Source organism: Chinchilla lanigera, unplaced genomic scaffold (assembly GCF_000276665.1).
Source record: "Chinchilla lanigera isolate Chin_1 unplaced genomic scaffold, ChiLan1.0 scaffold00144, whole genome shotgun sequence".
Taxonomy (NCBI): Eukaryota; Metazoa; Chordata; class Mammalia; order Rodentia; family Chinchillidae; genus Chinchilla; species Chinchilla lanigera.
In genome coordinates, this window is record NW_004955545.1 from 933,139 (window position 1) to 955,311 (window position 22,173).

The 22,173-nt window shown below is 52.8% G+C and overlaps 1 protein-coding gene across 2 annotated transcripts in view; it reads left to right on the forward strand.

Annotated features, from left to right (window-relative positions):
- Il6r (interleukin 6 receptor) overlaps nt 1-22,173 on the forward strand; it is a gene marked incomplete in the record, with an annotated part of 46,546 nt that overhangs the window by 325 nt on the left and 24,048 nt on the right. Inside the window, 6 exon segments of one of the 2 annotated variants that reach the window (XM_013508348.1) lie at nt 1-55; nt 17,712-17,945; nt 18,820-18,943; nt 20,174-20,355; nt 20,617-20,783; nt 21,180-21,333. In XM_013508348.1, coding sequence (XP_013363802.1) covers nt 1-55; nt 17,712-17,945; nt 18,820-18,943; nt 20,174-20,355; nt 20,617-20,783; nt 21,180-21,333 — 916 coding nt within the window. 2 annotated transcript variants of the gene reach the window in all.

Genomic DNA, 22,173 nt, shown 5'->3' on the forward strand with positions numbered 1-22,173 from the left:
CTGCTGGCCGCCCTGCTCGCCGCGCCGGGGGAGGCGTGGGTTTGCTCCGCGCCGGGTAAGGGCTCCGCGCGCCGCCGGGGGACCGGGCAGCTGCTGGGTGGGCGAAGCCACGGGGCGGCCGAAGACAGCGGGGAGGCTGGAAGGAGGACGAGCGCTGTGACAGGGTGGCCGGGGACAGGTGCGGGCGCCGCAGCCTTGTCCTGCGCCTTTGCCCACGCCCTCCCCGCGCGCGTCTGACCTGCGTGCCGCTACTGCTGAGTACTGGACGAGGCGCGTTCTCAGAAGCCCGACTTTCTCGTGACTCCCTCCCAGGATCTCCCCTACCCACGTCCCTCCAGGGCTGCACCCCGGTTACTCTACGGTAAGAGGAGGTGACCCAGAGGGCGCTCCGAGCCGGGCATCGCTCTCTTTTGGGGTGTCCTTTGTAACAGCGCCCCTCTCCGTCGTCCGCCCGAGTGGGGGCACCTCGCTTGGTTCCTCCCTGTCCCTCTGGGGCTGTACGAGTGCAGGGCTTGATTGCCCCTTCTGTGAAGGCGCTGACATCATGGGCGCTGAGTCACGGAATTTCCAGCCGCACGCGAGCAGCAGCACAGCCAAGCCGAGTGTCCCGGTCCTGGGACTTCAGCTGGGTGGGCAGCGAGAGATTGGGCCCTGCTGGGGCTGGGCAGCTCTGGACGCCCCTTTGGGCCAGAGAGAGCGGAAAGGTTCAAGGCAGGGCTACTCTGCTCCTGTGGCCTGTGCCCTGCCTGGCCTCCTGGCCTTTCTGTGAGCTCTGGCTGTCCGCCCAGTCGCCTGTCTAGTGTCTCCTGTGGAAGAACTGGGCAGCTGCTTGCTTCTCCAGAGATTTATTTTAGGGTCTGAGGGCTTTGAGGACACAGCAGAACACCAAGGGGTAGTGGGCAGGCTCTGGATCCCGTGGCTGGGGAGGCCTTGGCTCTGGCTTTCCCTGCTGCGACCTTGCTGTGCTCCTGGGTGAACACCCAGTCCCGTAGCTCTCTTCCCAAGCGTTCCTGCCATAGGTAGAGTTGGGCTGGCGCGCTCCTGTCTCTTTGCTTTCTGGGTGGCTGTGGTACCTGAGCTTGCAAGAGAAAAGGACCCGCCAGAAACTGTGTGGTTGACTGAGAATAACTGGGCTTTGATTGATTGTTGGTTGGGAACTGAGCTTTGATTGAAAATGGGGTTTTCTAATTCTCTGCTAGATCTACATAAAACTTTACAAGAAGAGATAGAAGTTCCCAGAAGTTGGGACGGAGGCCCACCCCTCCCTTTGCTCTATGCTCCATGTGGTCCTAAGTCTCCCAAATGCTGAACTAGACCAGCAGGCGGAGCGGAGGATGTTTGGGGACAAGCTGAGAGTCACCCTGGGCCAGAAGATCCTGGGGCAGAAGAGCCTGGGGGAGGGAAGGTGGGGTCGGAGAGATGTGGGAAGGGCAGAGACCTCAGGCTACCTGCCCCAGGAGGTTCGAGCCTTTCCTTTTACTGTTGAGTGGCCGCAAGGCCCTTTGAACACAGTTGGTGGTAGACGGTTCTGTTTCCCTGGTGCTCAGAGAGGACAGGCCAGGGGGTCTCATGATCTGGACAGCTTGTTAAAGGCAGAACTGAGAGTTGGGGAGGAAGTGAAAGCCTGCAGGGTTCAGAAGGAAAATGCAGAGAAGTTAGAACAGCACAGCGCCCTTCCCACACCCACACAGGCTCAGGCACCACCTGGAGAGTAGAAAGAAAGAAATCGCACAGGAAGCATGGAGCGAGTGACTGTCTCCGTTTAGAGAAGTGAGAGGCAGAGGGGTGCCGAGGCTGGCGCCGGCCTAGAGGCAAAGCACAGGGCTCTCCCCGTTGTGGGCTCTCAGTGCCCCGGCCATGCTGCTCCCAGTGCTGGCGCTGCCGGGATGCCCAGAGGAGTCTTTGCCCCTCGGGTCCCAGACTAGCTGGGACTTGGGCTTCTTCCAGCCCCAGCATTCTAGGTGCCAGGCGAGGAAGGCCTGGACACAGCAGTTCAAGTTCCTTCTTGTTTCTGCAATGCAAGAAAATACCCCACACAGGCGGATAGATCTCTGAGTATCTCAGAAAATCCAGCTGCACTTCTGAATTTCCCCTTAGGGCAACCTCTCACGGCCCTAAAAGCCTACCTGCATTCCCAAGCCTCACCCCAAATCGGTATTTCTTAGGACAGTTCTGGGTCTGGCACGACTTTAGTGTGTGTGTTGGAGTAGGTAGTGTCTTAGTAAAGATGCTGATTCTTGGCCCTACCCCAGATTTATTAAATATGAGTATCAGGGAGCAAGTTCTGCTATTTTTATCTTTTTTTTTTTTTTGGTCTGAGACAGGGTCTCGCTATGCAGTTCAGGCTGGCCTTGAGCTCACTTTGTAGCCCGGATTGGTCTCAAACTCCCAACGATCCTGCTGCCTCAGCCTCTCGAGTGCTGGGATTACAGGTGTGTGCCACCACGCCTGATCAATTTTTATCTTTTAAGAAATTACCCGTAGTCATCAGGCAGAGTGGTGTAAGTCTGTCATCTTAGCACTCTGGGAGGCTGAGGCAGGAGGATTGCAGCAAGTCCCAGCCCAACCAATTTAGCAACTTATCAAGACCATCTCTTGAAATACAGTATAAAAAAGGAGCTGGGGATGTAGCTGAATACAAAGGCCCTGGGTTCACTCCCTAGTACTGAAAAAAGAAATACAAAAATAGAGCAAAATCCTGGCCTCTCAGGATTCTTAAGTGCTGTCCGGGGAAGACATCTGCCCCAGCAGCGTGACTGAGGAACAGAATGAAGGTTTTCTCCGCACTTGCCCAGGCTCATGATTGCCAGAGGTCTCTCCCTGCGTTGATTCTGCCCCTTGTTCATTCAGTGCCGTAGACATTTATGAAGTCTCATTAAAGCCCAGCAGGCCACGCAGATTCCCCTGTCAAAGGGGCTTGGAGACGGTCAAGTGTAAATCCTGAGATGGGCCCAGAAAACCTTGTCTCCCTGCCCGGCCCTCTTACTTTGGGCTGCCCGGGGGACCGACGGCCGAGGGTGGGGTTCGTGAGGGAAGGGCTCTGGTGCAGGGCAGATTCCAGGGGAGACTGCGCCCCTTGCCTGGACCTTCAGGAGCTCAGGTTCATGAGCACGCTGCTCTGAGTGGTCCCCTGCCCTCTTCTCGCCTTGTCCCTGCCCCTCTAGGCTGGTACACCCCACACCAGCAGCAAGAACTCTCCCAGGTGCCGAGCGAATGCATGGCCAGTGACTGGGAAGTTCTTCCAGGAGGCGCTGGTGGAGGGGCTGAGTAGCTTCTTCTGAGGCTTTTGCTGCCTCTTGATCCCGCTCCTGCTTCTGTTCTCCGGCTGAGGCCAGTTTAAGAGTTCAAGCAATGGGGCGGCTTTGGAGCCAGACAGATCTCAGCCCCATCCTGCCATGTAAAAATGATGTGTCCTCGGGCAAGCAATTCGATTTTCTGAGACTCAGTGTCCTCATCCAAAACTCTAAAAAATACGCAGTTGGCCTTCTGTGTCCGCGGGTTCCACATCCAGGGATTTCACCGAGCAGAGTAAAGGCGTGGGGAGAAGACATGCGTTTGCACTGAAGCTGGGCAAGCTTTTTCACTGTTCCCTAGACAAGACAGAGGAGTAGCTATTTACACTGTGCAATACAAGGTGTTTTTTTGTTTTTGTTTTTGTTTTGTTTGTTTTAGAGACAGGGTTTTACTATGTAGTCCAGGCTGGTTTTGAACTCACTATGTAGCCTAGGCTGGCATCAAATTCTCAGTGATCCTCCTGCCTCAGCCTCCTAAGTGCTGCGATTACAGGTGTGATTACTGGATTACCACCATGCCTGGCTTACTAGGTGTTGTACATGTGTAACCGAGGTGTGACTTACAGTATATAGGAGGATGCACATGGGTTACACACAAACACTTTGTTTTGTGTTTTGAGACAGGATCTTGATATGCAGCTCAGGCTGTCTTTGAACTCACTATGTAGCGCAGGCTGGCCTCAAACTTGTGGTGATGCTCCTGCCTCAGCCTCCTGAGAGCTGGGATGACAGGCATGCACCACCATGCCTTGCCCCACTTTGTCATTTATGAGACTTGAGCACCCTCTGATTTGGGGATCGGGGCTGTCTTGGAACCAGTGAAGACCCTGGGATGACTATGCTTCCCCACAGGGTGGTTGCAAGGATTCAGCGGCTGAGTAAGGCACTGAGCAGGTGTTGACAAAAGTCCCTAGTGCCCAGCAAGTACTTAAATAAGCATAGTTAATCATTCATTCATTCCAAAAGTCTATTTTGATCTCTCTGTTGCGGGCGCTATTCTAAGAGCTCAGACATAGTGGTGACTAAAACGGACAGAAATCTCTGGCTTATTGGAGGTTCCCTCTAGTGGGGGACAACAGGATGTGGGGAGTGTGAGAATAGTGGGGAGGGGGAGATGAAGTAGGGAGAGAGATTAGCAGTGTTCGTGTGTGTGTGTGTGTGTGTGTGTGTGTGTGTGTTAGCGCTGTAATGTAGAATTGGTATTTTAGAACTGCCTCACTGAGAAGGTACTACTTGAGTGAAGACTTGAAGGAAATATGGAAATATTAAAAGAATCTGTGTATTCTCACCTGGGGAAGGAAAACTCCTACCTCCTCCCTAATAATCTATCAAGCCAGAGCCTGTCACATTCCAGGGCAGAGGGCTCCATGGGGACACAGCTGTCCCCTGCCCTGAAGCGAGGGCCTGTCTCTGAGGAGAGACAGCAGCGGAATGGGAAGTGCTGAATGTCAGGCCATGAACTACAGGCGAGGGCTGGAGGGAGGGCGAGGAAGGCAGAGAAAGGCCTTAGGCCTCAGATTCCAGCTAGGCCACGTCCCCAGCGGTTCATCTGTGTGCCTGACCCACTCCTCTTGAGATCTAGGACATCAGATCTGCCTGGGGTCTGGGCTCAGGCTTGACTGTAGGCCGAACCTCAGCGGCCTCCACCAGTCCCGCCTGTCCCTTGCCAGCTCTGTCCCTTGCCTGTGTCCCTGGGTTTGCACCATGAGGCCCGGTATCCAGGCTGCCTTCCCAGCACTGGTTCTGGGACCCAGCTCCCCCTTCACCTCTCCACCTCCTTCCCAGAAAGCAGCCTTTGGTCTCCCTTGTCTGTTTGCACTTATTGAGCGCCAGCCATGTGCAGGGAGCCGTGCCAGGGCCCTTGCATGTGTGAGCTCCCTCACTGTCCCTCAGCCTCAGGGGATCGGTGCCGGCCCCTGCTGGGTGGGGTGGGTTGCATAGTGGCTTGTCCGTTGCAGGGGAGGCCCAGGGTCAGGTTGGGACATCTGGAAACTGAGATCAGACATCCAGGAGATGATGCTGAGAAGCTGCACTGGGAGTCAGGAGCCTGGAGCTGCGGACTCAGCCCGACAGTGAGCTTGGGAGTCGCAGTGTGTAACAAGTGGATGGTATTTAAGTCCACGGAGCTGCAGAGATCACCTGAGGTTAGAAGAACGGAGGAAAGAGCCCAGGGCCTGAGCTGGGCCACCAGGCCCTTCCAAGGCTGGAGGTGGGGATGGCTGAGAATTGGAGGCTGGGAAATGGGGTGGGGGGAATCAGGAGCGTTGGTGTCCTGGGAATGCAGGGGGACAGCCGGTCCCAGGAGAGAGAACCGTCATCAACAAACACCGCTGAGAGGTCCGGCGAGAGGACTGCCTGAGTTCGATCGGTGTAGCCGTTGGTGGTGACCTTGATCTGAGGTGCTGCGGTGGAATGGTGGTGGACAGCAGGCGTGGGCGACTCTTTGAGGAGGTCAGCTGCAAAGGGAGCAGCAAAATGATGTCCGTCCGCAAAAGGGTGTCACACTTTAATTTAAATTAAAAGTTTAATTTTAATGAAAACTTTTTTTGGTTTTTGTTTTTTGAGACAGGTTTTTGTTTTTTCAGGCTGACCTTCAACTCACTACGTAGCCCAGGCTGGCTTCTAGCTTGAAGCAATCTCACTGCCTCAGTCTCTTGAGTATTGAGATCACAGGTGTGCGCCACCAACAAAAAACAGTAGTTTTTAAAAGATGTGTGAAATATCAGCATGTTTATGTGCTGATGGAAAGGTTCTACTAGAGACCAAAGACACTGACAGGAGAGGTGAGAGTCACTGAAGCAATATCCTTGAGTAGGTGAGAGGAAACAGGCTCAGAGAGGTTCAGTAACCAGCTCAAGATCACACAGCAAGAAAGTAGCAGACCAGGATCTGAGCTTGTTCTTTCTGTTCCGCCACATGTGTTGTCAACAGCCCCAGCCCTTCCCAGGGCACAGGGACATCAAGATCATCTCTCTCCCTGTGTCCTCATTGGAGATGCACCGACGCTGTGTTGTTTGTGTGACCAGGGCAGCCCTCCCCTGGCCCAGGAAGTGCCTGCTGCCTTCTCTCAGGTACTGAAGGGTACTGAAGGCCAGCGTGCATGTTTGAGCTTGGCCCGTGGGCCCCTCGGTCTCCCGCCTGCCCTTGTACCCATTGTTACCACTTTTGGGCAGGGCTGACCCCATCTACCCATCACTATGTGACGTTTCTGCCTCTCCAAGAGGCGAGTTGGGGAGCAGAGTGAAAACAGCTTTGGCGTTAGGTCATGCAGGGCTCCTCTTTGCTGTCCCCCTGAGCAGCCAGGGGACCTTCGGGAGAGTTGCTGCAGCCTTTCCGCTGTACCTCCTACGGCCGTGATGAACAGAAGTGGGTGTCTGACGCATGTTATGCATCCTAAGGGACTGTATTACCGGGAGGAGGGGAGGCTATAGTTAGAGACGTGTCCCAGGAAAGGGCAAAGGGATACCAATGCAGTGGGAATAAGAAGTACAACCATTCACATTTTTTGAGAGATTATGTATGTTCCCGGAGCACTGCTAAGATTCCTTACATTAATTATCCAGTATAATTCTCACAACAACTCATTTTTTTGTTTTTTCTTATGGTACTAGGGATTGAAGCCAGGGCCTTTGCCTTGATATACATGCCCAGCCATCGTAAAAAGTCTTTTGAAACTAGGCCTCAAACTTTCACTCATAGGTTGGTTTGAACTTTCAGTCTTCCTTTCTCAGCCTCCCAGAGGGCTGGGGTGAGAGGTGTGCACCACCACACCCGACTCACAACAGCATTTAAAAGTAGATGCGGTTATTATTTCCATTATAGAGATGGAAAAAGCAAGGCCAGAGAGGTGAAAAGATGAGCTGTCACACAGCTGGTGAGTGACTGAGCTAGGGCTGGAACTCTGGTGTGTCTGGATTTGAACTCTAGGTTGCCCTCGACTAGGAAATAGTTCATTTGTTTTTATTGTTTACAGGAGCTCTTACTATATTAAGGAATCTAGTCTTTACGATATGAGTTGTATTTATCTAGGTTATCATTTGTCTTCTGACTTTTTCTGGTAGTATGGGTGGATTTTTGTCAAACAGATTTTTTTAAACTGTTGGTGCATATATGGCTTTGTGGTTTTGTCATACCTAAGATCTTCCTCATGCCAATATTACATGAAAAGATTCTCCTTTTTCTTGTACTTTTAAGAGTATAAATATTTGATTCATTTCAAATGTATTAAGGAGTGAGGTATGAAGTCTCTAGCCTCAGCTTTCTTCTTTTTTCCAGTTATTACCTGACATTCCTTTACAGTTTATTGAGCAAGCCACCTTTCTCTCACTGATGTTTTTTATTTTTGTGAGGGGTTGTTTTATATTTTGAGAAAGGGTCTTGCTAGGTTGTTTGGGCTGGCCTTGACCTTGCTATGTAGCCTAGGCTGGCCTTGAATCAGGGATTCTCCTGTCCAGGCTCGCAAGGGCTGGGATTGTAAGTATGCACCTCTGTCCCCAGATCCTTCACTTATTTTAAAACTTACCTTTTAGTCTTTTGTTTTGTTTTGTTTTTGTTGTTTTTTTTTTCCGGTACCGGGAATGAAACGCACGACCTCACGCTTGCCAGGCAAGCGCTGTGCCGCTGAGCTAAATCCCCAGCTCCCAAACTTACCTTTTAAATCAACTGTATTGCTGTATACTTGGGTTTACGCTACCACTTTGCCTATGAGTAGCTAAAAGCACAAATTTTGAGGCTTAATTCCCTGAGTTTGAATCCAGGCTCACCCCTAATTAGCTGTGTAGCCCCAGCCCCCTCTTTCATCACACAGTCTCTTGGGGGAGATTTAGTTACTTAATCCATGTAACATACATGGAATAATCCCGTGATGTAGTGAGTACTGTGTAAGCTGCTTTTTAAAGAAAGAATAGCGGTAAAGTACATATAACATGACATTTATCATCTTAGTATATGTGCTGCTGGAGCAAGCATGAGATCTGTCATCTTACCCATTTGAAAGTATACAGCCTGGCACTGCAGACTAAGCTATTTTGTGGACGGTGCAAGCACTGTTTAGTTATTGTAGCTTTATAATATACTTTTTATAATATATTTATAAAAGTTTGGAAGGACTAATCCTCCTCTCGTCTCTCTGCTTCTTCAAATGTCCTTGGCCATCTTTGCTTGTTTACTTTTCTATTTGAACTTTAGAATCAACTTGCTTAGTTAAAACAAGAAGTCCTGTTAGTATTTTTATTACTATAAAGTAAACTTTAGGGATTAGTTGGGGGAGTATTGACGTGCTTATGATGCTGGGTCTTCCTATCTTGGAACAGAACCCCCGAGGCTTGATGGGGTTTATTTCTAAGGGAGGATGGGCTGTGGCAGGCGACCCCAGCACCCAGGTTCCCCTGAAGGCAGAGCCCCTTCCATCGCTGTTCAGAGCTGCCCTCTTCACAGGATGTGGAGTGAACTCCACATGTGTGTGTGTGTACATAAACTCAAGGCATGTCGGGGCCAGTAGGGGGAAGGCAGGGGTGGGGACGTTGGAGCCTGTTTCCAGATGGCAGTGTATCTTGCCCCGTGGGACAGAATAATCAGCAGAAATCTGATTACTGAAAGCTCCATGAACCTTTAGTCTCCACCTATCCTAGAACCGCAGGAGCCCGCTTGGTGGAGGGGCGGCTGTTCCCTGTCCGACTGGGTGGGGCGCAGAAGGTGGGGGAGGGGAGGGGTCGGCAGATATGTTTTGGGATGGGAGGGCAATGTATATTGGGGTGCTTCTTCCTGCCTCCTCTTCCCACCTCCCAGAAACATGTGAAGGCCCTGACAGTGGGCCTGGCTCCTGGTTAAACTCCAAGGCCGAATTCACAGAGGGGAAGGCCAGCCCCTTTGTGTTGCGCCCAGAGCCCAGTGATCCTCTCCTGGCTATGGGTCAGCTGGTGGTGCTGCTTCTGGGCCCCGGCTCTCCTCATCTCCTAAGGGGAGGGTGGGCCTGAACAGAGCACCGTTATCTCCACACCTGCTCCCTGGCTGCCGGCCCTCCCCTCGGCCTCCTTCTGGACCGGCGTCAGGTGCTCCATCTGGGGAGCAGAGGCCTCTTCTCAGGCCCACCTCAGCCCTGCCTTGGGCCCTGGGTGTCTTAGTCCGCTCCTGGGCTAGGTGGGGGTGGCGAGCTCATTGTGTCCTCAGATCCCTTTGCTGCCAACTCCTTTATGGGTCAGATCTTGGCCCAGGGCCGTGTCATTGTCTCTGAGGCTGCCAGGAGAGAATTGAATGCTTTTCTCTGAGGAGCTGGTCCCCTGCGTGGCTCCGAGTCAGCACCCAGCCTCGCCCCAACATGGGGCCAAAGGAACCTCCTACCCAGGCCTCGCTCCAACCATGCACAGTCCGGGGTGTGGATAAAGAGGAGGCCGAGCCAAGGTAAATACTGACTCTGCCAAACACAAGACAAATACACACAGGTACAGATGTACAAACACACTCGTGGGTGGGGTTCTGCCAGCAGAAGCCATTAGTCTGAGAAGAGGAGTTTGGACAAGGTTGGCTGGCAGCGGGTTTCTTAGAGAAAGCAGCAGGGGCCACCAGTCAGAGCCTGGGAGTCGGCCAGTTACAGCCCCAGCCTCGCCTATCCTAAGTGGTGGCCTTGGGGGGTGTTAGGAAGAAGAGAAGGGGCCCAGGTGGCGGCACAGCCTTGGGGGAAGTCAGATGGGGACCCTAGGTGGGGAGTCCTTTAGGCTACACCTGCTGTTGGCATAGGGCAGAGGAAGACAGCTCAAGGGGTGCCACCAGACTCCAGAGAGACCCTGCAGTCCCACAGTGTGCCAGGCTGTGATAGGGAGGTGCCCCTTACTCAGACCCCAACCTCAGGTTCCTTTGCCCAGGCCTCTGCGCAGGTGTGAGAAGAGCACAGAAGGGGAGAGGGAATCCAGAGGGGAAGGTGGTGAGCAGCCGGAAGAGAGCAGCAGGGCCGGACGACCTCCCACTCACGCACTGTGTGAGCTTGGGCCAGTACCTTAACTTCTGTGACTTCTTGGCCTCAGCTGGGCAGTAGGGGCAGGCAGGACTCCTCTAGCAGGGCTGCTCTGTGGGCAGCAGAGAGGGCCTGGGGAGGTGCCCAGGTGAGGGTTATGACTGTTAGCACATCAAAAGTCAGAGACTTCTTTCTTTTGATTTTTTTCTTGAGGGGGTTTCACTATGTAGCCCCGGCTAGTCCCGAACTCAGTGATTCTCCTGCCTCAGCCTCCTGAAAGCTGGGACCTCCTGAGCCTCCTAAGGGCTGGGACTACTACATGGTGCTCCACCATGCCTGGCCAGAGACGGGTTTCCAGAGAAGTAACGGAGAACACTGGGGACCTGTCCCAGTCGCCCGCTGGGGCCAAAGTCTGCATCTGTTTTGAACATGCGGTACCCACATTATCCCGCAACCTCTTGACATGCATCTCGTTCAGAGCAGGCGCTTTAGTGCCCCCTTTGGCCTCTGCAACCTGAGAAGCTGGGGCCTTCCTGGGGTGCCAGCTGGCCCTGTGTCCCTGCTCAGAAGTGGGGCAGTGGGATGGGATTAACAGGCATAAGTTAAGCCCATGTCCTCAGGGGCAGGCCGGGCGGCTCGCTCACCACTTACATAAGTGGGGCCAGGAAGCTGAACTTGTTTTTGCTGGCAAGAGCAACATTGTGCTGCAAGAGGATTGAGAAACACGTGTCTCTGTGTGGATGTTTTTCTCTGATTATTGACATTTGTGACATTACATGAAGAGAGGAAAAAGGAGACCAGCAGAACTATTTGGTTCACTGGCACCCAACCTGAAGTCCTAACGAGGAAGAACCCGCTTTCCAGAGCTGGGCCAAAAAGTCTCTGCTCAAAGGGTGTCTGGGCCATGGGGACTGGGATTCCTCAGGCCGCAGCACAGGGGCTGTAGGATTGCTTATTGGAATTCATAGGACCTGAACTCTGGTGCAAGTTTTCCTCCCCCAGAGCTCCCCAGGAAGAGGGAAGCATTTGTCTGAGGGTCTTGGGATGAGCCAGCCACACCCCTCTCCCCACATCACCCACTACTGAAACAAGAAGCCCACGGACCAAGGAGGGGGACAGGCACGGGCTGCAGTGATGGCCCCAAAAGGCTGAGCAGTTGCTGAAAGGCAGATGCTAAGGTGTGGGCTCTTGGCTAAGTTTCTTCATGTATAGGGCTCACCTCGCCCTGCTCCTGAGCTTGCTGTGCGTGTCTGCTGGGCTGGCACGAGTGCGGCGGCTACTAGGACTCATCTCCCAGGAAGGAGTGGCCCCAGGAGTGCCTGCTCCCTGCTCCTCACAGAATCTCTTTCCTTTAGCCTTCTCTTCCTGCAGGGCCAACTTTGGGAGATGCTGGCAGACTCCCAGGAAACACAGGTACAAGGACAGATGGGAAGAGTGGAGGTGAGCCCAAGGGTGCAGAGTCCAGTGGGTTAATTCAAGGATGGGCCGGGCACCTCTGCCTGAAGGTGTCTCTGTAGCTGCTTGTCTGGAGAAATCCATCCTATCCCGGTGCTCCTTACACCCTGCCCCCATCTGTAATAACTTGGACAGACCCAGGTGACGTAGCATCTTCGTTTTAAGCATGTAAGAATGTAAGAATGTTTGCACGTGTTGGTGTGCCCGGCCAGAGGCTCCCAGTCCAGGAGACAGGACTGGTAGGTACCAACCGTCTGCAATGCACTGGTCTCCTCCCCACCTTCTCCCTACCTGTGCTTATCTCGTTTCACCTCTGCAGAACTCAGTGGGGGAATGTACAGCTATCTGAGTTCAGGTCACCTTGATATAGATGTTCCTGATATACTGAGAGAGACAAGAGGAGGGATAACTCACTGTAAAATGTGGCCAGGCATGGTGCCTCAGGCGTGTAATCCCAGCACTCAGGAGGCTGAGGCAAGAAGGTCATTGTGAGTTCAAAGCTAGCCTGGGCTACATAGTGAGACCCTGTTTTCCAAAAAAAAAAAAAAAAAAAAAAAACAAAAAGGAAAGGGCATCTACAGTCTGTGAGTCTTCTTGGTTCCTGCCAAGGGCAATGCCAGCTGCAGGGAAGCAGGACCCTTCATCCTAGGGACCCAGGAAGAAATGTAGACTCTGGTGAGGAGAAAAGCACATCCTCTGGGACTGAGATCAGCAGAGGAGGCAGTCGAGGCCCTGATGACAGTGTCCTGGGAGCGCCTCCCACCCCTCAAATGCACTCGATGTCTGCTTTGGCCGCAGTAGAGTCACTGACTAACTGGGTGGGGCTGGGCTGCCCAAATGTCTCGCCTCGCTTTGTTTATTAATCAGGGCACATCTCGGAGCAGGAGGCAGATTGGCAGAGAGGAAGCAGCTCTGCGTCACCACTGGGCTGCACAGATCTATTCCTGGCCCTGCCTGGCATGCACAGGCAGCTGTGGGCATGTCACCAGTGCTGCCAGAGCCACTTGCCCTCTAGGGATGAAGGGGTCGGGCTGACTGAGGCCCCTGCGGCCCACTCCTGTCCTTTAGCACCCCATTACCCCAAATCATTGGCTCTCAGGGGGGCAGGAAGCACCGCTGCTTACCTCAGACCATGTCCATCTTGAGGTGTATATCTTTGTGTTTGTTCTCTTTTGAGACAGGTCTCACTATATAGTCCAGTCTGGCCTCAAACTCTCTGTAAACCTGCCTCAGCCTCCCAAGTGCTGGGATTGCCTGTGTGTGCCACTGTGTGGAATATAGGCTTAACTATACTTTTATTTTTCCCATTTCCATCATAAGCATAATATACATGACCTGCAGAAAAATCTAAAAATTACAGAAAAGCTGGATGCAGTGGCATCCAATCCTGGCTACTTGGGAAGCTGAGTCAGGAGGGTCAGGAGTTCAGGACCAGCCTGGGCAACATAAGGAGGCTGGTCTCAGGAAAGAAATAAAAACTACACAGAGATAGAAGAATGGGAATCACCTGTAGTGCCCCCATTGGAAGAGGAGCACACGGTCCTGGGAGGGCAGTTCTGTGCACACCACCTCCTGCTCTCCAGCACTGTGGCTCTGAGCTGGATCAAGAGACAGAGGGTGTGTGGTGGAGGGTGGTGGGCGCTGCCTGCTCTGAATTGAGCTGATTTCTCACGGTCTCCCCTCTCTGAGCATTTCTTTCGATCATTCCGCATCCAGTCTTTTAAAGTCGACATGGGATTGAATACAGGTTCCAGAAGAAATATGTTTTGAAGTAGGGCCGTGACCATCAATTCTTGCCAATGGGTGGTTTGTAATTAATCATTCCCTATTAGAAAGAAAAAAAAAAAATCAGTGACTCAGTTTGAGAGTCAGAAAACCATTACTCAAGTTCCTTGGCAGAGGAAATGGCCATTATGTTGCTCCCTGCAGCTCTGCTTTTGTGGAAGAGGAAAAAAAAGTCTTTTCATTTGGTGTTTCCCTGAGCTGCCGCAATGCTTTGGCCATTGTCAGCGAGTGCAGGCACAAACAGGCTCTGCCATTGTCCAGTGGTCACTGGGTGTGCAAGAGCTTCCATCCAGCTGGCGCGGGGGAACGGCCGTGGTGCCTTTGCCCTGGAGCCGGCAACGGCAGGAGAGGACGAGAGAGCTCCCTTTGGCTCCAGACTCCTCCCTGCCTCCTCTGTGTCTCTTACCTTGAAACCTGCTCTGGTCCCCAGGCAGGGCCTGCCCATCACACACCACCAGGGCCACCCCTTGGGCCACTGTGTCCCCTGGGAATGATGCTCCTGGGAGATCTTGTCCCTGTGGCTATCTCTCAGGTGCCCTTGATTAAACAAGCATGTATTAAGCATCTACTGAGCTATCTGGTGCATGGCTAGAAGGAGCTTCCAGTCTTACAGGCCAGGTTGGGGTGGGGCTCAGGATAGAGTCATGCGTCACTCAATGGCAGGAACATATTCTGAGAATGTGTCATCAGGCGATCTTGCCATGTGATCGTTATAGAGTTACACCAACCTGGATGGTACAGGTCAGTTCCTTGGTGTGGCCTCTTGATTCCATGCAGAGAGATAAGAAACTGGGCCAGCATAACACGGCATGAATTTGGGGGGAGGGGACGGGGTCTCTGCTAAGTTGCCCAGGCTGACCTTGAACCTGTGATGCTCCTGCATCAGCCTCCTGAGTAGCTGGGGTTGCTGAGTAGCCTGTGCCACTACCCACAGCTAAACATTTTTTAAAATAAGAGTACGCTCTAAAAGTACATCGACACGCTTCTTATCATTATGAGATGTCATGTACTGTGCATGCATTTTCTCGCTCCTCACCATCCTTTAGTTTTTATGCTTTGGGCAGTGTCTCCAGTTCCTACAAGTTCATAATTTGTGCATGAACTGGATATCTGCTCCAGGGTGATCCTGATAGCCACTTTACGTGGTGGAAAATGGGAAAGTGAAAATGTTATTGTAGTAATTAGGAGAATGGAGAGGTCACGCTTCCCTCTGCAGAGGGACAGCAGGATGGGGGCTGGGCTGGCAAACTGCTGCCTCCATCAGGTGCTCACAGGACCTTACAGGTCAGGCGGGGCTCAGTTCTGGAGAGGGACACATGCTAAGACCAGCACTGTCACTCTTTGGGAAGCTCCAGGGGAAGTGTGCCGCAAGTTGGTAGTCGTACTCTTGGATGTGGCAGAACACTGGGAGCAGCCCCAGGTTCCCTCTGTGGGAATCACACAATGGAGTATTATAGAGCAGTGAAAATGAATGAACTCCAGCTGCATGTAATGAACCATAGACACGTATGAATGAGAAATCTCTGCCACCAAAAGACGATATAGAGACCGTTTACATCAAGTGAAGTTAAGACAAATATAGGGACCCATGGTTAGTGAACTTACTTCTTAAAGTAATTGTATAGATGGGAGGCTGGAGGCTGGGGGAGTCCAGAGGGAGTTTCAGAGGTGTCAGTGATGCTAGCTTGTTTGCTTTTCCTTCCCTGTTTTTCTTTGTTTGGTACTGGAGGTGGAACCCAGGGCCTCATGTATGCTAAGCAAGTATTCTGCCACTGATATATGTTCCCAACCCGTTTTTTGCTTTTGTATTTGTAGTCTGGGAATTAAACCCAGGGATCTCTGAGCTACAGCTCCAACCCCTTCTAATTTTTCTTTTTTTCAAGATGAGGGTTCACACAGTGACCCAGGCTAGTCTTGAATTTGTAATCCTCCTGCCTCAGCCTCCACAGCAGCTGGGATTACAGGTGTCTTCCACCATGCCTGGCTATGATGGTATGGTGCTGGTTTTTAGGTTAGTGGGAGCTCCTGAGTGTTCTGTGCTTCATAACTTTTATGAATGTGGCATTTTAATTTGCAGATCTTGAATGTTATGCAATACATTTGAGAAACAGTGCACTGCTAGAAATGTACCGTCAAAATTTGTGTATGAACCCTGCTGTAAGGAGGGCTTTTTATGATTCTTTGAAGCCTTCTGGGGACAGGAGTCTCCCTGTCACTGCTCTCAGTGAATGTGGACTTCTGGGAAGTGGCTTTGCTGAGGTAGAGGGGCTCCATTGTCCCCCACACCACCTCCCCTAGCTCCTTGGCAGCAGTGAAGTTCTCAGATTCTCCATGGGCAGGGGCTGCCCGAGGCCACGTCCCGCTTCCTCACTAGTGCCGGCTCTCAAATGCTGACTGAACGTGCCAGTGGGACCAGAGGGGCCTAAGGAACCTACTTGAACTTACCTGGCTCCGTGGCGACAGTCCTGTCCAGGGCTCTGGTGGGGAAGAGAGAAAAGCTCTAGGCTGTGGCCTGGACTTGTCTGTCCTTTCACTATCGGCCTCAGAGCAGAGGGGGTGGGGAACTCAGGCTCCTAGGCAAAACAAGGAGGAAGTTTGAAGGGCATCTGGTCGCCCAGGCAGGGCCTGACACCAGGCCTGCGCTGTCTCTGTCCTTTGATACCGTGTCCCTGTCCCAGCACCATGGCCAGTGGTGTCAGGACAGCCAGCTTCCTGGCCTCGAGGGGCTATGGCCCACCGTGGAGCTGCTGGGCTTTGCTCCGCGCTCTGAGAGCCCACTTGGATAGGATGGGTGGGAGGACAGGCTGCCAAGCATGAGATGCGGTCTTCCCAACGAGGAAGCCCTGTGGGTCAGAGAGACACACGCGCTGTCCTCAGACACAGCACAGGGAGGCAGGCCAGGCGCTCAGACAGCAGCTGGCCATTCTGAAATCTCCCACCAGGTTTACTGTTGCTGCTTTAACACATAGTGACACGTTAGGTCTGAAGGACCAAGTGCGCTTAAATGAAACCTGCCTCTGCTCGCGCGGCTGGTGGGATGAACTTAATTGAGAAGTTAATAAATCAGTCCAAGGTAGCTTAGCTAATTTCTCCGTGAATCTGTGAATCTATAACCTGTACTTAAATCTGTACTAAAAAAAAAAATGTATTTGTTCCTTTAATCTTTTTTTTTTTTTTTTTTTTTTTTTTGGAATGGGAGATAAAACTCATGACCTTACGCTTGCCAGGCAGGCTCTTATGCCACTGAGCTATATCCCCAGTCCCTGTTCCTTTAATCTTTAATCGCCTTTTCCTTGAGCACATACAATTTTTTTTCATTTTTCACTTTTACTTCAAGTTGGCTCCTAGAATAAAAATAGCATTGCCCCGGATATTTAATAACTAGATGCAGCGTCCTACAGGTACCCCAGACCGGAGTCAAACAGCGTGATTTACTTCATAGTTGTACAGCTGTCTTATTGGTGACCTTGGGCACATCTCCTGATTCTTCTGTGCCTCTGTTACTATCTGTAAAATGGGTCCATAAAGGCCCTGTAATCGTGATGCTTCCTGAGTACTTGTGAATGCTGGGAGTCCCGCTTGGGCCCTGACATTCATTCCTAGGTTCATGCATTCATCGATGCATTCATTCATGCTGCATTTATCAGGTGCTCAGGGAGCCCCTGCCATGTGGCAGGCAACACTGGAATCTAACAGTGTGCCAGTTCCCGTGGTGCTCCGAGTCTTGACAGGAAGCTAGCCTCGGAGTCAGTAGTTGTATGGGTGCCATGACGGGCAAGGTGGCATTGAGTGGGGGCACCGAAGGGCTCTGGGGAGAGGGTGCTGAGGCTGAGACCTGAAATAGGAGACATTCTCGTGGGGAGCGGTAGGGGAGGAGCGGGTGTGAGAGGGGGACTGGGCCTTCTTCGGGGCTGGGTGGTGGGAGGCCAGGCCTCTGAAGTGGGCAGGGGCGGTGGAAGGCCCCCAGGGCCATGCACATGGCCCGGACTCCATCCTGTGGCAGCCAGAGACCCTGAAGGATTTTCAAGTCAACGGGATGAGTGGCTAGATGGTGGCTTGACAAGGAGGCTCCTGCAGGCCGCTGTCCTGGTCCAGGCAGAGGAGGACCTGGCCCGGGCCGTGGTGGCCTGCAGAGGTGTTCAGAATGGAGAACTCTGGCTCTCCCAGATCAGAAACCAAGTCCCTCGCAGGGTGCTGTGGGCCTTCTGAGTGCCGCCTTTCTCCCTTAGACCTGCCAAGAGGTGTGCTGACCAGCCTGCCGGGAGCCAGTGTCTCCCTGCACTGCCCTGTGAAGGACCAGAGAGACAATGCCAGCGTCTACTGGGTGGTCACCAACGCACACCAGAGGTGGGCCAGCGTGGGGCAGAGGCTGCTGCTGAGTTCGGTGCAGCTCAGTGATTCCGGCAACTACTCGTGCTACGTGAACGGGCACCGGGCCGGGTTGATGCGTCTGCTGGTAGAAGGTGAGTGGTGGCCCCTCCCCGGAAGAGATGTGCCCCCGGTGTCCCAGAAGGATTGGCTGCCCTTCTTTCCTTGGTCCAGAATTCTCAGGGAGAGGTTTCTGCTGGCGCCAGTGAGATCTGGAGGGGCTTTCTGGTGGGTGGGGAGGGATGTCCGGCCGGCCTTGTGGGGCGCTGGTCACTAGTGTGGGGCCTGGGGCCAGGCGGCTTAGGTTTGAGTCCTGCTCCCTCACATCAGCTAAAATTCTCAGCCCTTCAGATTCCTCCAGCAAAATAAAGTTGCTTTTCTCATCTTACCTTAGAGTGTTGCGCAGTTGTGTGTGTGTGTGTGTGTGTGTGTGTGTGTGAGAGAGAGAGAGAGAGAGAGAGAGAGAGAGAGAGAGAGAGAGAGACTGAGGCCTGTACTCAGGGCTTTTGCACTGAACCACATCCCCAGCCCTGTTTTAGTTGCCCAGGCTCGGCTTGAATTTGTGGTTCTTCTTCAGTCTCCGTAGTGCTGAGATGACCAGTGTGCACCACCACGCCCTGCTGGATATTATCATTAGTATTACGTTAGCATCAGTTACTTTTATACATATGGACGCTGAATGGAGGCTGAGACCTGCCCAAAGCTGCACAGCCTGGTCTGTGTGGTTCCATGGTTTTACGTTCAGGCATCGCCCTCTGGCCTCGGTAGACAACAGATTTCGAGGTGTTGCTCGCTCCCTTCCCCTGGATGTGTTCCCACCCTGACCCCCGGACAATACCTCTTTGTTCCGGCTCAGGAGCTCTGTGTGTGGCTGAGTTTGGCCCGCAGGCAGTCCTGGGCAGGACTGTCAGGGCAAGCTTCCCCCTCAGGGAGGCCTGCGGCTCTCAGCCTGCTGTGCTGTGCTTTCAGCTCCTCCGGAGGAGCCAAAATTCTCCTGCTGGCGGAAGAGCCTCTTGGGCAGTGTTTTCTGTGAGTGGAGTCCTCGGAGCGCCCCATCCCCGATGACCGAGGCGGTGCTGTTGGTGAGGAAGCTGTGAGTAGTGGGCAGGGCATGTGTTTGCATCTCTCCGTCCTCACTGAGCCCCCCAGTGCGGTGGCAGGGTTCCCAGAGGGACCTGGTGGGCTGGGCAGGCCAGGGATCCCAAGACTTCCTCAGGAGGAAGTCACTCCTCCGGGTAAGGAGGGAATGAGAGGGCTGTGCTCACCTGTGCTAATCACTGTGCTCGGGGAGGTGGGTGGTGTTTTTCTCACTGCATAGATAAAACGGGTGCACAAACAGTTTCCACAAGTGGATTAATTTGTTTAAGGTCGTCTAGCTAGTAAGCGGCTCTGCTGGGAATACAACTCCAGGTTGCCCGATTCCCTGTCAAGCCTAAAGGTTTTGAGTATTGCTCTGAAGGAACTGCTAATGGTCCTGGGATTGGGAAATGCCTTGACCCTGGGAACCTATTGTGCTTTTCCATTACAAAGGCAGGAGACTGGCAGCGGTAAGAGCTCGCCTGTAATCCCAGGCAGGAGGACTGCCCTGAGTTGAAAGCCAACCTAGGCTATCTAGTGAGACCCTTTCTCAAAAAAAAGAAAGAAAACAAAAAGTAGCAAGATGGGGGAAACTGCATGGGAGAGCAGTGAGGCTAGAGTCTCAACTGCCTGGGGTCCCTGTCCTGCCACTAGAAGGTGACATAAAGTGGGGGACCTGGGATGACATAAGCCACAGAGAGAGAGAGGAGGTAGACAGTGCTGAGAACAAACCCACCTCTGCTTTTTTTTTTTCAAATTTTTTTTGTGGTACTGGGGCTTGAACTGAGGGCATGTTCAATGAGCTATGTCCCTAACCCCTTTTTTATTTCTTATTTTGAGACAGGGTCTTGTTGAATCTCTAAATTGCCCATGCAGGGCTCAAATTTGTGATCCTCCTGCCTCAGCCTCCCCAGAGTGCTGGGATATTTCTGTTTTCAAATGAGAACACACAGGGGCTGGGGATTTAGCTCAGCAGCACAGTGCCTGCCCGGCAAGCACAAGGTTGTGAGTTCAATCCCCGGTACCAGAAAAAAAAAAAAAAAAATGAGAACACGCAGACCAAGAGGTTGGATAATTTACTCAAAGTCATTAAAGCTGCTAAGAGCTGGTAGCATAGAGCTGGGATGTGAGCCCTGGGATCAGACTTCTGTGCCGAGCTCCTATGGCTGCTCTGACACACCCCCCCCCCAACTCCTGGGGACAGTGCAGGAACTGAGGGACAGCATTCCCTGGTTTGTGTCCACAGCCAGACAGACTTTATGGAAGAATCCCAGGAGCGGTGCCAGTATTCTTGGGAGTCCCGGAAGTTCTTTTGCCAGTTGCCCGTTGCGGAGGGAGACGCATCTATCCATGTAGTGTCTGTGTGCGTGGTCAACAGCGCTGGAAGCAGGATCAGTAACAGGGAGACGCTGCAGGTCAATAAGATCTGTAAGTGAGCTCCTCCCCTGCTGTGGCTGCTTCCTTGGCTTTTGCTTGACAATTCTTGGAGGGCAGGGAAGCGGTGGCTGAGGCGGGAGGTGAGCTGGAGCCTGTCAGGCGCTGTTCACCAGGAGGTCTGTCTATAACGGACAAGTGTCCAGTTGAGGCCTGCATGGGGAGTGGGGCAGGGGAGGGGGTCCGCACAGGGGTCTGCGGAGCCTTCCTGGGCTCCCCTGTGTGCCGTGAAGAGCCCTGCTCCCCCTCCCACAGTGAAGCCCGACCCACCTGCCAACATCACCGTCACCGCTGTGGCCGGACATCCTCACTGGCTCAATGTCACCTGGAAGGACCCCTATTCCTGGAACTCAGACTTCTACAAGCTCCACTTTGAGCTCCGATACCGGGCTGAGCGGTCAGAGACGTTCTCAACCTGGATGGTAAGTTCATCCCTCCTGAGCGGAACAGCGCCTCTCAGCACGTGGGTGTAGCAGAAACGATACTAGAGAAGAAGAGACAGGCTGTAGCCCTGCTTAGCACCGTGCGCCCCGCTGGCCTGGATGGCCTTGGTCATCTCATCTGTGAGAGCCACAGTGCCAGGCCAGTCTCCTCTTCTGGGGCCCTTGGCCACTGTGAGTGTGACAGAGATTTGGTAGGTAAGCGTGTCCAGGGCTGTGGCTCTAAAGTCCCGGGTGGTGGTGGGGACGTACAGTATCAGCCTGTGTGGCCCGGAGAGTGACCTCAGCTCCAGAGCCTGCAGAGTGGGGCCAGCTGGCAGGGCGGGGTGGCTGCAGCACTTCTCCCGCCTTCCCGGCATCCTGTGCGTCTATCCTCAGATGCCGAACTCGCAGTACCAATGCATCATCCCGGATGCCTGGCGTGGCCACAAGCATGTGGTGCAGCTCCGGGCCCAGGAGGAGTTTGGGACCGGCTCCTGGAGCGAGTGGAGCCCTGAGGCCAGAGGAACCCCCTGGTCAGGTACTTCAGCAGGTACCAAGGGAGGCAGCGCGACTTGGCTTTGTCAGTGCCTCAGCAACCCAAGCCAGTGCCTAAAACAGCAGCCACTTACTTGAGAAGGGTTTTAGAAGCTTGAGCTTCTAAAAATAAGTCAGGTAGCAGCTCATCTGTGGTTCTGGGCTGTTCCCAGGGCAGCTGCTGCCACCAAATTGGTGGGGCCAGGGTGGCCTCACACACAGGGCTAGTGGCGGAGTGGCTGGTGGGCCTGGTTCTTCTGCCTTCTCATAGGCCTCGGGCAGCAGGGTGGGGATGGGAACCTCACAGCAGCTGGAAGGGAGGAGCTGCATATTTAATCTGTAGCAGGTACTGACATACTTCACTTTTAAGGAGATGATGAAGATAGTAACAATTGCTTGGGGGATTAATAAAATTAGCGTGTTTGTGATAAAACAACAAATTCCAGAAAAATAGAAAGGTAATAATTATGACCAGTATTTTTACCACCTAGGGAAAAACCAGTGGGAACATTTTAGTGTGGTTCTTTTTTCTAGGTACATTTGTGTGTGTATTATATTGTAAACATTTTCCGTGTTATCAAATGTTTTGGGAAATGTATTACTTAAAAACTGCATGAGTAAATAGGAGTTTTTTGTTCTGTTTTGTTTTGTTTTATTCTTGAGTCAGGGTCTTGCTGGGTAGTTCAGGCTGGCCTTGAACTCACTATGTAGCCCAGGCTGGTCTCAAACTCCTGGCAGTCCTCTTGCCTCAGCCTCCTGAGTGCTGAGATTATAGGTGTGTGCTACCACACCTAGCCAGGAGTTTTTAATTTATAATTCTGACGTGTGTGTCTGTGTGTGTAACTGGAAATAGAAC